Source organism: Macrosteles quadrilineatus, unplaced genomic scaffold, assembly GCF_028750875.1.
Source record: "Macrosteles quadrilineatus isolate MER2022 unplaced genomic scaffold, UCM_ALF_1.0 Scaffold_7__1_contigs__length_78375512, whole genome shotgun sequence".
Classification (NCBI taxonomy): Eukaryota; Metazoa; Arthropoda; class Insecta; order Hemiptera; family Cicadellidae; genus Macrosteles; species Macrosteles quadrilineatus.
The window spans coordinates 64,521,900-64,534,396 of NW_026542600.1; the positions used below are offsets into that span (position 1 = coordinate 64,521,900).

At 33.0% G+C, this 12,497-nt stretch overlaps 1 protein-coding gene across 1 annotated transcript in view; it reads right to left on the bottom strand.

The window, feature by feature from the left end:
* The window catches only part of LOC128998025 (cyclin-dependent kinase 17-like), a 35,606-nt gene that overhangs the window by 20,766 nt on the left and 2,343 nt on the right, over window positions 1–12,497 (bottom strand). The window contains exons 2-3 of the mRNA XM_054423958.1: window positions 11,427–11,623; window positions 1,817–1,926 (exon numbers count right to left, since the gene is read on the bottom strand). Of these exons, the coding sequence (XP_054279933.1) occupies window positions 1,817–1,926; window positions 11,427–11,556 (240 nt within the window). The 5' untranslated portion in view covers window positions 11,557–11,623. The remainder of the gene's footprint in view (window positions 1–1,816; window positions 1,927–11,426; window positions 11,624–12,497) is intronic.

Sequence of the window (12,497 nt, forward strand, 5' to 3'; positions counted from 1 at the left end):
AAATCAGAGGTAAATTTGCCAAAGTAACGTTTGATACAACATTTTTTGTCCTGCTAACTAATTACCTGAGTTGATAAAATAATAGTTTATGGAAACATTGTGTTAACACAAGTAATATGTTATACCACAGGTGTAATGGCAAAAGAGTTTGTCTACACAAGTTTAGTTTATCTTTTCCAAACAAATACACTAAATGTGTAAATGACAATACTGTTCCCGGCAATGTTGATTGTTCTAATTTTTTAATAGACTTCAGTAAAAAAGATTTTTTGGAATAAAAAAAATTAAAAGGCAAAATTTACAAATATCTTCAAAAGCTTTGATTTGAGAAAGGGAAAAATGAATGCCTATTTTTTCCTCCTGCCAATTTAATAAGGGTCAGTCATCATTACAAAGCTGCAATTGCTTCGCACTTCAAGTATTTTCAAGTATATTCAAGTATTGCTATAGGTAAGTTACTTTTTCAAGTATTTTTAACTTAAAAATGTCATATTTATTTTTGAATATATTATAAACGTGAAAGTTTGTGTGTTTGGGGTTCAATCACGCATTGACAGGGTGTATACAATATCTGGTTTCAAAAATTCAAGGAGTTTTCTAGGAGAATTCAAGACAAATTGCAGAATTTTAAGAACTACTAGATCCAAACTTTAAAGCTTTATATTAACTCAAACTTTTAAAGATTTGAAAAAGAAATCATCATTTTTATTAGTTAATGCACTTAACTAATGTAAATAATGTATATTTAAAATATGTACAATACTTCAAAAATAGCAAGTTAGAAATTGTATTGATAATATTTTTAATAACTGGTAAGTTAGGCACTATAACTTTAAAAGAAAACTCGTCCAAGGAATAATAGTTTATACAATATATTAAAACAGAATTAATAACAGTAAGTCGACACCGATAATAGTCTCCCGCGATCGCGGCGATACCTGTGAACATGAATTTAGGTTTCGGCGACACAGATAATTGTTTACCGCGATCGCAGGCAATACCTGTAAACATATATTGCAGTTTCAGCGACACCGATAATCGTTTCCCGCGATCGTGATACCAGCAGTAGTCTTTTGTTAATCAACGTTTCTGATGACAGGGCTCCGGATTCCCGGAGGTTTGGGTTAATTCCTGGAGTTTTCCAGGATATTTCAAGATAAAATTCCTGAAAGTTTCCCAGTTTTCCCAAAATTTCCCGGAGTGTAGATACCATGATTAACCACTGGTCAGATTGGTTTGAAATTTGGCATGATGATAGCTCACATTCTCAATTATCATACATATAGGCCTATTCTTATCTCAAAAATCCTTTTGGGTTCCGCCCCAGTGGCTCTGTAGATTCCCATGTTACCTAATGAGTATTCATATTTAAAAGGAATTGTGTCAGATGTTTCAACTAAACAAGTTGGTTCTATGATATTCAATAGCATTAAAAGTTATAAGGTTTAAAAACAGGGTGCAGCACAATTAATTTTTTTGCATTTATAAGAATAGCTAATTTAAACTAAGCAGAAACAAAAACAGTGATACACATACACAATGAGAACTGTTAAAGTAGGATCGTTTACAGTTATGTTTATGTTTTTAATTTAATAAATAATTTGTGATATTGTGCGAATTTTTGATGATTTACTTTTTTCAATTGTTTAGGTGCAGTGGTAGAACATTATGGCTATGGTAGATGTGTTATACTATAGCATACTGTAAATTTATAGAATTAAATTTTCTCAACCCTTGTTTTATTACGAAGGACGGGTACTCTGCTAGTTATTACATATGTTTAAGATATTAAAAAGTATATCAGCTTAAATCTCACCTCACTCAATCTTCTGCTTTTAGGACGCAGCTTTACTGGTGATGTAACATCATCAGAAACTTCTTCCGACTCACCATCAGATCCAATCCGTGGATTTTCTGGTACAACACCTGAAAATTAATTCAAAACAATAAAAAACCAACTACCGAACAGTTAACAACGTAAACAATATAAAACATGAGCACCAAATCCGATTAGATTTCATATTATGAGGAGTAGAAGTAGCTGTAGTAGGTAACCAAACAGCACATTCTTAATCATAACCAATTGATGTTGTTATCTGCACCAAGTGACTTTATGTGTTTAATAGTATATTTCCTCCAAAAACACCACAAAGCTGCATTTAATAATTATGTTTTATGTTAAACAACCTATAATTTATTTTCTTAACTTGTGTAAATCATCACAAACATAGCTCAGTAGACAATGTTCTGTAGGTTATTCTTGGCTAATTTTAACTAATAGTGCCTGGTAAATGGTGGGCTGGGGGGTATTTTGTTTTTCGGGGGGTAAAAATTATTTAAAGCATACATATTTAAGATTTCCAACAGATGTTTGTTTTCAATAAAAAACAATGATATTATAGAGAATACTGTCCTGAAATATGTAATGAAATAAATTTCATAAAAACATTTGATCAATTTTAAGTATTGGTGCTATTTATACAAAATTTTATTAAACATTTTCTCATTTTAAGTCATTAAAACCATACTTTCACATTCACAAAAAATGCTAAATAAAAATATCATCATTAGAAATGAGCATAGACCTACCAATAGAAATAGCATGTGAAATGGCTGTCTCAAACTTTCATAAAAATAAAAATATCATCATAACTGTCTTTCCATCATTAATGTTGGTAAAACAATGAGCATTTATTTAAAAGTATAACTTATATTTAATTACTAAGGCATTTAGATGTTTAGTGGTGATAAATTTAAAGTTATTGGACACTTAGTCATTGGGTTTAAATTAAAAAAAAATTGGAATGGGGTTTTCTTGTAAAATCAATTTTAAATTGTGAAATTTTAGCAAAAAGTATTTTAATGGTCCTTGAAGGTATTCCAATGTAGTGTTAGTTTTGAGATCACATAGTTAAACCATTTTTACTTTTTTAGCATAACATAAACAGTTCAAAAGCTATTTTCATAGTCTAATACAGTACTATATAGGGCTTACGAGTAAAGATAAGTTGTTTCCTAAATTTCCAATTTTTAGTTAAGTTAGTAACTTTTTCGTTTCTTAAACAAACTCTCCATTGAAAGCTGTGCTATTACACAAGGCTTAATGTTATTATTTTTAATCTCATACCAGATTCTTTGGTGTAATAAGCCTACATTTTGAATAAGCCTACTCTAAGATATGGTTTTAAGCTATCATATATTTTCAAGGGCTTTCAAGAAAACAAATATCATAGTCTTGTCTATCAACAAATGTCAACAGTCGACAGTCTGTTCCCGGTCGTGTAACGGCAATGTTTCGTTCCCATGATAGGCCTATCCAACCAAAAGTATTGTTTATTTATGTGTCGTGTGTTAAGTGTCATGTGTGTAAACCAACAACGAAGCTATAGAAGTGGATTTTTTAATGTACATTCCTGGACTGTATGCTTGACATGCGGAATGTCACACCTATGGGATCGTGGAACATTGTGCCCACGTCAGCAGCGCATTGTCAAAAACTATGTATGTAATTGCCTCGAAAACTATAAAACAGCCATTGCTCTTCCTAAAGACTCTTAGTTCAATATCAGTGTGATGTTTTTCGGTAAAAGATTCTTTGTATTTGAACGGTCGTATTTATCCCTTTGCTAAGTAATACATTTAGCACTTTGCTTAAGTGTATTATATAATCAATGCTTAAACAGTATTAATAGGAATGTTCTTTTCTTTTGTACTGATTTTGTAGTTTTCTAATATACTGTAGATGGTTTGTTATAACAATATATTATTTTAGTATTTTGTTTACATTTTTCTTGTTGATTCGTAAAACCGTCTTGGCTACTTGGCAAGATTAAAACTAAGGTATTTTAACAATAATTTAGAAGAAATCGTTGTAGCCATTTTCGAAAACATTGTGCGTGCAAACGTTACTTGTAATATAGTATAAGATTAAGATATTTACTATAAGCTAGGTATCAAATTATGTTCACGTATAAGGTACTGGTAGTACAATTGTAATGGAATAATTTTCTTTTCTTATTCACATAATATATACTGACTGTACCATTTCAAATTGAGTTTTCCTTTTCCCATCTCGTTAAATAAAAGAGGAATATACATTGAACAGTTTATTATGACAAGTGTCATATACACATGTATAATTTCTAAAAAATCAAATATTTATCTAAATACACAAAACAATTAATTATCTAAGGAGATACAACACAAGCATAGTTAGGTTATGGGGAGGCTAGTAGAAATTGTAATTGAAATTATTGCAGTATTTGGTTGTTGGCTATTTGGACAATGTGTCACAACTGCAAAGATTTTACAGAAATTTCCATGTTACTTCTTAACTAAGTTAAGGCCTAATGTAAAATGTGAAAGAGGATTTTGGACCAGGTCAAATTTTGACTGGATTTTTTACAATGTGAACTCTGACAGCAACTTTAGCCTAAAATCTAGTTCTCATTGAGCTACCTATCAAATGTCTTTATCCGAAAATGTATCAATACAAAAAACTACCTGATATACATACTACTGGGTGTTTGTTAGTGAAAGTAACTAACTAGCTAGTAGTAACTAATTTGTGTAATTCTGTTGGTAATTACCTAACACAGTAACAAGTACAATTGAAAATTACAACTTACTTAAACAAGGATGAAACATAAACCGGAAAATCGCAGCACAAGTAAATTTTGGACTTGGTTTCTTGGTCATGGTGTCAACTAATTGAGTAAATGTAGACAGACTGACAGATTGGTGATAATCCTATCTCTGCCACTTATATCAATAATTTATCAATGACAAATGGGTGTCACCTGGTATTTTGAGAGCATTAGAAGGTTCAATAGCAGAGGTGTATGATTATTATTCTTTGAAAAGGACATGTTGCCATTTTATAAATATCAGTGTAAATATGAAAAAAAACTTAAATACTGACGAAATGTATAACTAAATTTAAATATTCAACAAGGCCAATATGTTGAACATTTAAATTTAGTTATACATATCATTATTCATTGCCAATATATCCAATATAAGGTATTAAATAATTACAATGAAAATTCTTACTTTTGAGGTTGAGAAAAATGAATTTTCATTGTAATGTCTAAGAGTCATTGAAATTAAATTTGGTACTAACAGTTTCAAACTATTAACTTAAGTCTTTAAGTTTGAATAAGCAAGGTTCTTTTTAGAAATGCATACAAAATAGAGATTATATGCTGATAAGAAAACAAGAGTTCTATAACACATTTACACTTTTCAACACCAGTTAGTCAATTGATGTTATCTTATGGTTGTGAATTTGTGTTAATAATATATGCTTGGGACTTAACAGGCTATGGTGGTTTGCTTTATTATTCCTCAAGTTTAATAGTTACCTCATAGATAGTTTTTGTTCTATTTGATTGTAATTAACCTTGATAAGTATTCATCAATGTGAAAGTCTTGCAGCAAAGACTTTTGGCTACCATTTACTGACATCAAAGGTCTATTCTAAATGTTTGACTGTTCTACAAACTATATATTGAGTTACGTAGAGGAGCAGGAATGGGTGGGAACAGTGTCCTCACTCTGATTTCCCAAAGAACCTATATATTAATAATAGGCAACTGTCTACAATATTGGTGAACATTCCTACACTAGAAAATTTACGACTACATCACTGAGTATATTTCATGAACTAAATTTTAGGTGCATCGTGATTAACCCTCCGAGTGTTATTTGTCGATGCTTCGACAAATAACACACTTTGTGTAGTGTTTTGTGTCGATGCATCGACTCACAAACACTGTTTACGGCAAAGGCTCTATGACTGACAAAATCGGATTGAACTGGATCGAGTTAGGTATCGTTTTATTTGGCAGATTCAGAGCTTTCTCTGGAGGTCTGTCTCTAAGCGCTTTTCATTTTAGTTCCGAAAATATTGTAGCAGACAGCTGACGTGCGTATTTGTAAACAGCTTGGTTAATGACTGATGTGTTTTATTACGTTTATCATTGTTTTAGTGTTAAAAATCAAAAGTAGTAATATACGTGGTGCATTATAAGAAGATTTAAGTGATTTTGAAGGGCTGGTTGATGATCCTGAAGAAGTAGGTAGTGATATTGATGTAAATTATCAGCCAGATTCCTAGCCAGGGTTAGGCTATGCATTCTTAGCTAAAAGCTATGTACTGAAATCTGTTTTTTGCCCATAACTTATTTATTTGCAAATCTACTTCCTTATATTATTATATATTTGTAATCCTCATACAATTTAGAACAAAGTGGCTATTTTCAAATATTTATAGGCCTATAATTTATAAAATTTCATTGAGCGTGAACTTATTTTTTTTTTGAAAATTTTCCAAAATATTTTTTTTTACCTAAAAAAATTTTTTGAAACAAATGTTCCTTATGTTTTATGTATAATATTGAAGCCCATGATTTTCCAAACAAAATGGTATATAGAACAGTATAATTAACATTGTTTTCAAGCTTCTCAGATCCGTTTTAATAAAACCTTGCAAATGAGCAAAAAATAGGCAGACATTAAGGCCAAAACAAGGGACACTCGGAGGGTTAACAATTCAAGCTAAAATGGTTAGTGTATTAATAATTTAAACAATTTAAAGGTAGCAAACTAAGCAGTTTTGTGAAGAATAAAGCAGCACTATGCTTATAATGATAACAGTTAAGGGTTATCTAGGTCATACATTTTTTATCTTAAAGGCCTTTGACAGAGCAAAAACCTTTGACTGATTACAAATACTGATGCTTGGTATAGTAATAATTACCGATAAAGTTTTATTACAGTTGATTAAACATTAAAAAATTAAAATGCTATTTGTGTACTTGCCTCACACTTAACCCAAAAAATTTTTTTGCCTGTGCGTAGACTGAGTACATAAAAATGTGTAAATGTGTGGGTAAATATGGATGGAATTAAAAAGCAATCTTTATAAATTATTTTTATTATAATTTAGTAGGCCTATAATTCTAATTTATTTAGGTAAATTTAAACTGATGATTGTTTTTGAACACCACTAAAAACATTAATCTTTATAAAAGTTATATGACATTTTTAATGCTTGGTACTAAGTTTGAATACGAAAGAAATATTGTAATGATGGACACATTAAACATTTTTTGTAATAATGGAAATATTATAAACGCACAAAGTCACAATTGTTTTCTAAGGCTTAATTGCTCTAGTTGACTCTCAAAGACAAGATACAGTAAGGAAGTGAAACGGCACGATTCCGTCATCTGTTGACGAAGAATAGAGGGCTATCAGAGTACAGGGGAAATTACCTTAGACGTCTCGACAAGTGAAAATTTCAGTAGCCACGGAGCGTTGGACGATTGCACAACGTGCATTTGCTGTAAAGGCATATTACATAAACGTTGATAGTGTAATTTGTGCTAGCGCACTTCCCGTTGTGAGTTCAGTCTATCGCCACGGGCTCCCGTGCCATCAAGGAAAGCTGTCCTCCTTTGGATAAATCACTTTGAAGCCACTGCTAGCACGAAAATGTGCTACAAAACAATTGCAGATGTTTTGCAAACGCTAAAAATTTCAAGGGTGGATTTCATCTCAGAATTCAACAGTGTGTGCAAAACCAAGGACGCCGTTTTATTGACACTGCATTAACCCTCTGAGGACTATGCATTTTATGACTTCGGATTAAGTTGTTTTTAGTGTTTTCTTACTCTCTATTTAAAAAAAAATTTAAATCTTAAGACTTATGCAAACCATAGCATATTGTATATTATTTTACTCAGCATAAAATTGTTTACAAGAAAACAATAGATAGTTAATTATTTGAAAAAAATCAAAATAAAATAAATTTTTCCATGAAAAAGATTTTTCCCCACCCCTAAAGTTTGCAATTCATTAAAATATATTAAATCCAGTTTATAAAAAAACTGAGATAGCCAATTTGTTGTATTACCAGCAAGAGCACTAGGACAAGTAGTTTACAACAGCTAAACTGAGACTATTATTTGGCCAATCAATATAAACTCTCTACCAACCTAAGTAAATTAATTGTCATCAGTCATGCAGGTTGCATCTACTGTCCTCTTGGACTGTGTGAAGGCGCTATAATCGGGCCGTATTAAGAGACAATGTGGCCCCCGGCCTAGGAGGATAAAACGTTAATGTTAATCTTCCTAGCCCCCGGGGGGTCACACCAGAGAGGGCCCTCCATGCTGATTCAACTAAATGAACTTGACAATTTCTTTACGATCATATCGGCAAATTAACCTAGTGGCTAAGGGCACTAGCTAATAAATAAATAATTTCATTCTTTCATTGATGCCATTATTTTCTTACTATTATGAGCCTGCACTTTAAATTTGTTTACTTCGAGTCAGGTAGAAAATGTTACTTACCTATGGACCTCAGGCAAAATCAGATCGGTTCAAAATTGGTTTGCTTGGGAAACGGTTGATTTTTATAATATAATGTCGATTTTCAAGCCGAGCAGAGGCTGGCCTACAAACTTGAGAGATCAAGCACAAAGTCAGAAAATCAAGCTCGAGCCGATTTTCTCAGTACTCAATACAATAATGCCCAATTAAAAGTAAAAGCTTTTATATACACGAGGATCTTGCTCACAAAATTGAAAGATTAGTCCTGAGACGCTTTTGCCGCGAATGTGGATATCGACATGAACATTTCCCTGCGGGTGACGATGACGATGTCCCCGCGGCCGCAGGAGATGTTCAATATTTTGCCAAGATTGCAGAAGACAATAATGACGTTTCTTTTTCCGCGATGTGGGAGAGGGATTGGGCCCTGAACGCAGGAGACGATGATGTTGTTATCTGATGATGTCATAGGTTTGGCTGCATTTGCAATCACGGTAGACTATGATAATGTTTCTTCCATGACTACGGGAAGTATTCACGATTTTGCCGCAATCATTGAAGACGATGATGACGCCTCGGGGCCTAAGGAGATGCTGTGTCAAGTTTAGGCGGTAATACATGTGATAATGTTATAAAACATCGTCAAAATCCACTGCTATCCATTTTTAAAACATTATTAATTCAGTACAAAAGACAAAACTAAACCTCAAAACAGCAGAAATAATACAACACAGCCGGCTTGTAAGCATAACAAACAGCAGACAGCTGACGGAATGTTGTCATCATCCCAAGCGATCGTATAGAGTAAAAGGTTACAAAACAGACATCGACAGAAAGCTTCTAGAGTCTGTTGTATAAGATTATACTATATTCAACGTAGTTTACGCTTGTTTACGCCGATTACGTTACGCTTGTTTGATCGACTAAAATGAGTCGACTCGTCCTCGGCCGGGTGTGAACATCGACTCAAATGAATCGACCAGTCCCAAGAGGATTTAAGGTGAAACATTAATTTTCACTCATATACCACTGTAATTTAGATACAAACAACTACCTTTTTTCAAAATAAATCAATTATTTGTGATTTTTCAAAGTTGTGCCGTTTCACTGCTTCACCCTGTATAATCTATAAAGGAAGTGCTAATATGCTAGTGATATGAGATTGAATAAGTGCGGCTCGATGACCAAGGTAATGAAGTTTGCCGCATCGATGTACTCCCCTGGATAGCACTGTGTGGTGGAAAAACGGGCCCACCATTCGAAATGGTGAGATACTGAGGCGGACAGGTTGAATGAACCTTTGTCTTTTACACAAACATACTTTTACTGAAACTGCACTGTTACACTTATTTTATAACATACAAATTTCAGACTTATATGGTATTTTCTGGAACAGTAATTATTAACAGTAATTATTAATATTAATTCGTTAACATCAACATGCTTTTTATAATTTATTTAGGCAAATTAAAACTATTAATTCGTTAACATCAACATGCTTTTTATAATTTATTTAGGCAAATTAAAACTGATGATCATTTTTAAACACCACTAAAAACATTAAAAGGGTTGTAAGCGAGGAACTTTTTTATTTTTGATGAGGAAAAAAATTCCTGCGGCAAAGTTTTAGATTTAAAACTTTGCTAATCTCTAATTATCTTAATCTTGATCTTTAAGTGTTATTTTTGCCAATGTTAAAATTTAAAAAAATTTTTTAAACAAAATCAGACTCTTTCATAACATTATCGGATATCCTTATGAGATTTACTTTTGACACAGTCTGTAAAGTGTGTGTAAGTACTTAGATTAATTGTATCTTCTTGTAAAACTTCCTTTAAACATTCCTTACAATCAATTTTCTTCTGAATATTACTACAAAACAAATATAGCAACAAACAGGAAGAGGGGGTGCAACACTCGGCACTAGGGTTTTTCATGCCTTTATCCCCACGCCTGGTGGACAGAGCGGGATGGCGGGTGGATTTTAGAGCAGTACTTCAACCTGAGCATGCAATCAAGGGAGTATTATAAAATGATGGCTCGCCACAGTGCGTGTGTGGGTTAGGGGCCGCAACTTTAGTAGTGTGCAAGTGTATTTACGATGTGTCCAGAATGGCTCGCATAATGACCCCGTGCTACCCGCCCGTCCAAACCACCTCCCACCCCCCAAAGCCATACCCCCAAAACGCAACTACCCCGAGGGTGATGAGGACTCTTAATTAAAAAGCCTGTTTGTAGTTCCAGTGATAAAATACTCAGTAGTCTTGATAGTATAGTACCAGATCAGATATATTTATTTATTGCTAAGAAGATATTTTACTAAAGAACCCTACCACAAAGTAATTCATTTATTTATCAAAAGTAAATCTTACATTTAGTTTTAGCTTGGTGTAGTTTGCAGATTCTTAGTGTTTAATTGCAGTACTTGTACCTACTTTGATTTGTATTTGGAATAAATGTGTTTTGAGTCAATTACCATGGGATTGTTATCTTGGGCATATTAGAGTCAACTCAATGGATTGGATTTTGGTGGCCAAGATATGTAAAACAGTACGTAATATGCTGATTAAAAGGTTATTTTAATTCAATTTTGTTTTATTTTCTTTTGCCATCCATCGTCACTAACAAACCTAACCCCACACACCACACAATCTTTTTTTATGTTACAGTATGTTATTTGCTTACCGGTTGTTAACGTACCGGCTCCGCAGCTGTGGTTAGTGTAGAAACGCCAACTATTAAATCAGCTGATATGGGCAGAAATGAGCTATTTTGTATTTTGTTTACAGGTGTGGCATGTGATAATTTCCATGCAGTGGTAGGAAATATAATAATTATTCAGATGTTGGGTGAGCTAATATTATAGCAATAAAAAAAAATGAATGCTACTTAGTAAAACAGTGTAATGTGTATTTTGAACAATCTTTTTAAGAAATATAAGTTAGGCTAATGTAACTTTGTCCTACATACTAACACACTAAATGTAGCCTACTAAGCCTAATAAGAATCTTTTGATTTGAAGAAAATTTTTATTTTTACGCCATATAAAATATATACAACTTACTATTTACAGATTAGCCTACTTACCTAACGTAATACTTTTTGAAGCCTTTCTTGTGCGTAGGCTTAAGGTGGCAAACCATGCTCCAATCTTGTGACTGCTACCAGTTGTGAATGAATTAAAGGTTGAGCTCTTTGTTAATGCTTTTATATCCATTTTAAATTATTTTCATGGCCAGAAAATCATACTTAAATGGTCTTCAACTTCTGAAACTAGGTATACCCTGTAACAACATAAGTTTAGATAGGCTAACTTTAAACACTATTTGAAATTGATCATTAAACTATCTAGTGTTTACATTCTTAATTTAACTTAGTACATTTATAGGCTTTGGCAAGGAGTAGAAAAGGCCAAGGTGAAATTATATATGAGGGAAAGAAAATGTTTACCGGTATATTCTGTTTTATAAAAAAAACCATAGTAGCCTTTGCTGCATTAGGCCGCGGCTCCACTTGCCGTAGATTACCGCGCTGCAAATTGTAGCTGGTCAGTTGAGGAAATGGGAAGGCAGCGATCAAACGAAGGTGGCTCCACTAGCGACAATCTGCAGCGCGCTACATTTTACGGCGCGCCGTAGAATGTAGGGTCGCGCGGGAATGGAACTCGGACCATTTTTGCACTACATTTTGCAGCTAACAGGCGGCTCCACTAGCTGTAGATTGTAGTGCCGCGTCAAGTCAGTGTACGTAGAAGACACACGTACAATCAATATAGACTTTTTAGTTTCCTTAGTTTTTTATTTTTGTGGATTGGTTTGTAATCAATGGAGCCTGAACTGGACTGTGAAATTATTATATTAGAAATTATTAAATTATTACATCGGGAGTGTGGGAATCTTGTTTTATAGAGGTTGTGTAGGGGTTTCCTGCTTTATATTATTAAGTAATACAGTAGTGATTGGAGAAACAAATACGTGAAAACATTCAATTTGTTTTTAAATGCAGCAGTCGTACAATTGTTATGATTATTAGCCCTATAAAAAGGTCCTAATGGCATAGACATAGACATAGACATAGACTTTATTTGCACAAAACATTCCATACATGTCATAACATTTAGGTACACATAGGTGCATTGGCTGTTTTAGATTATTATTA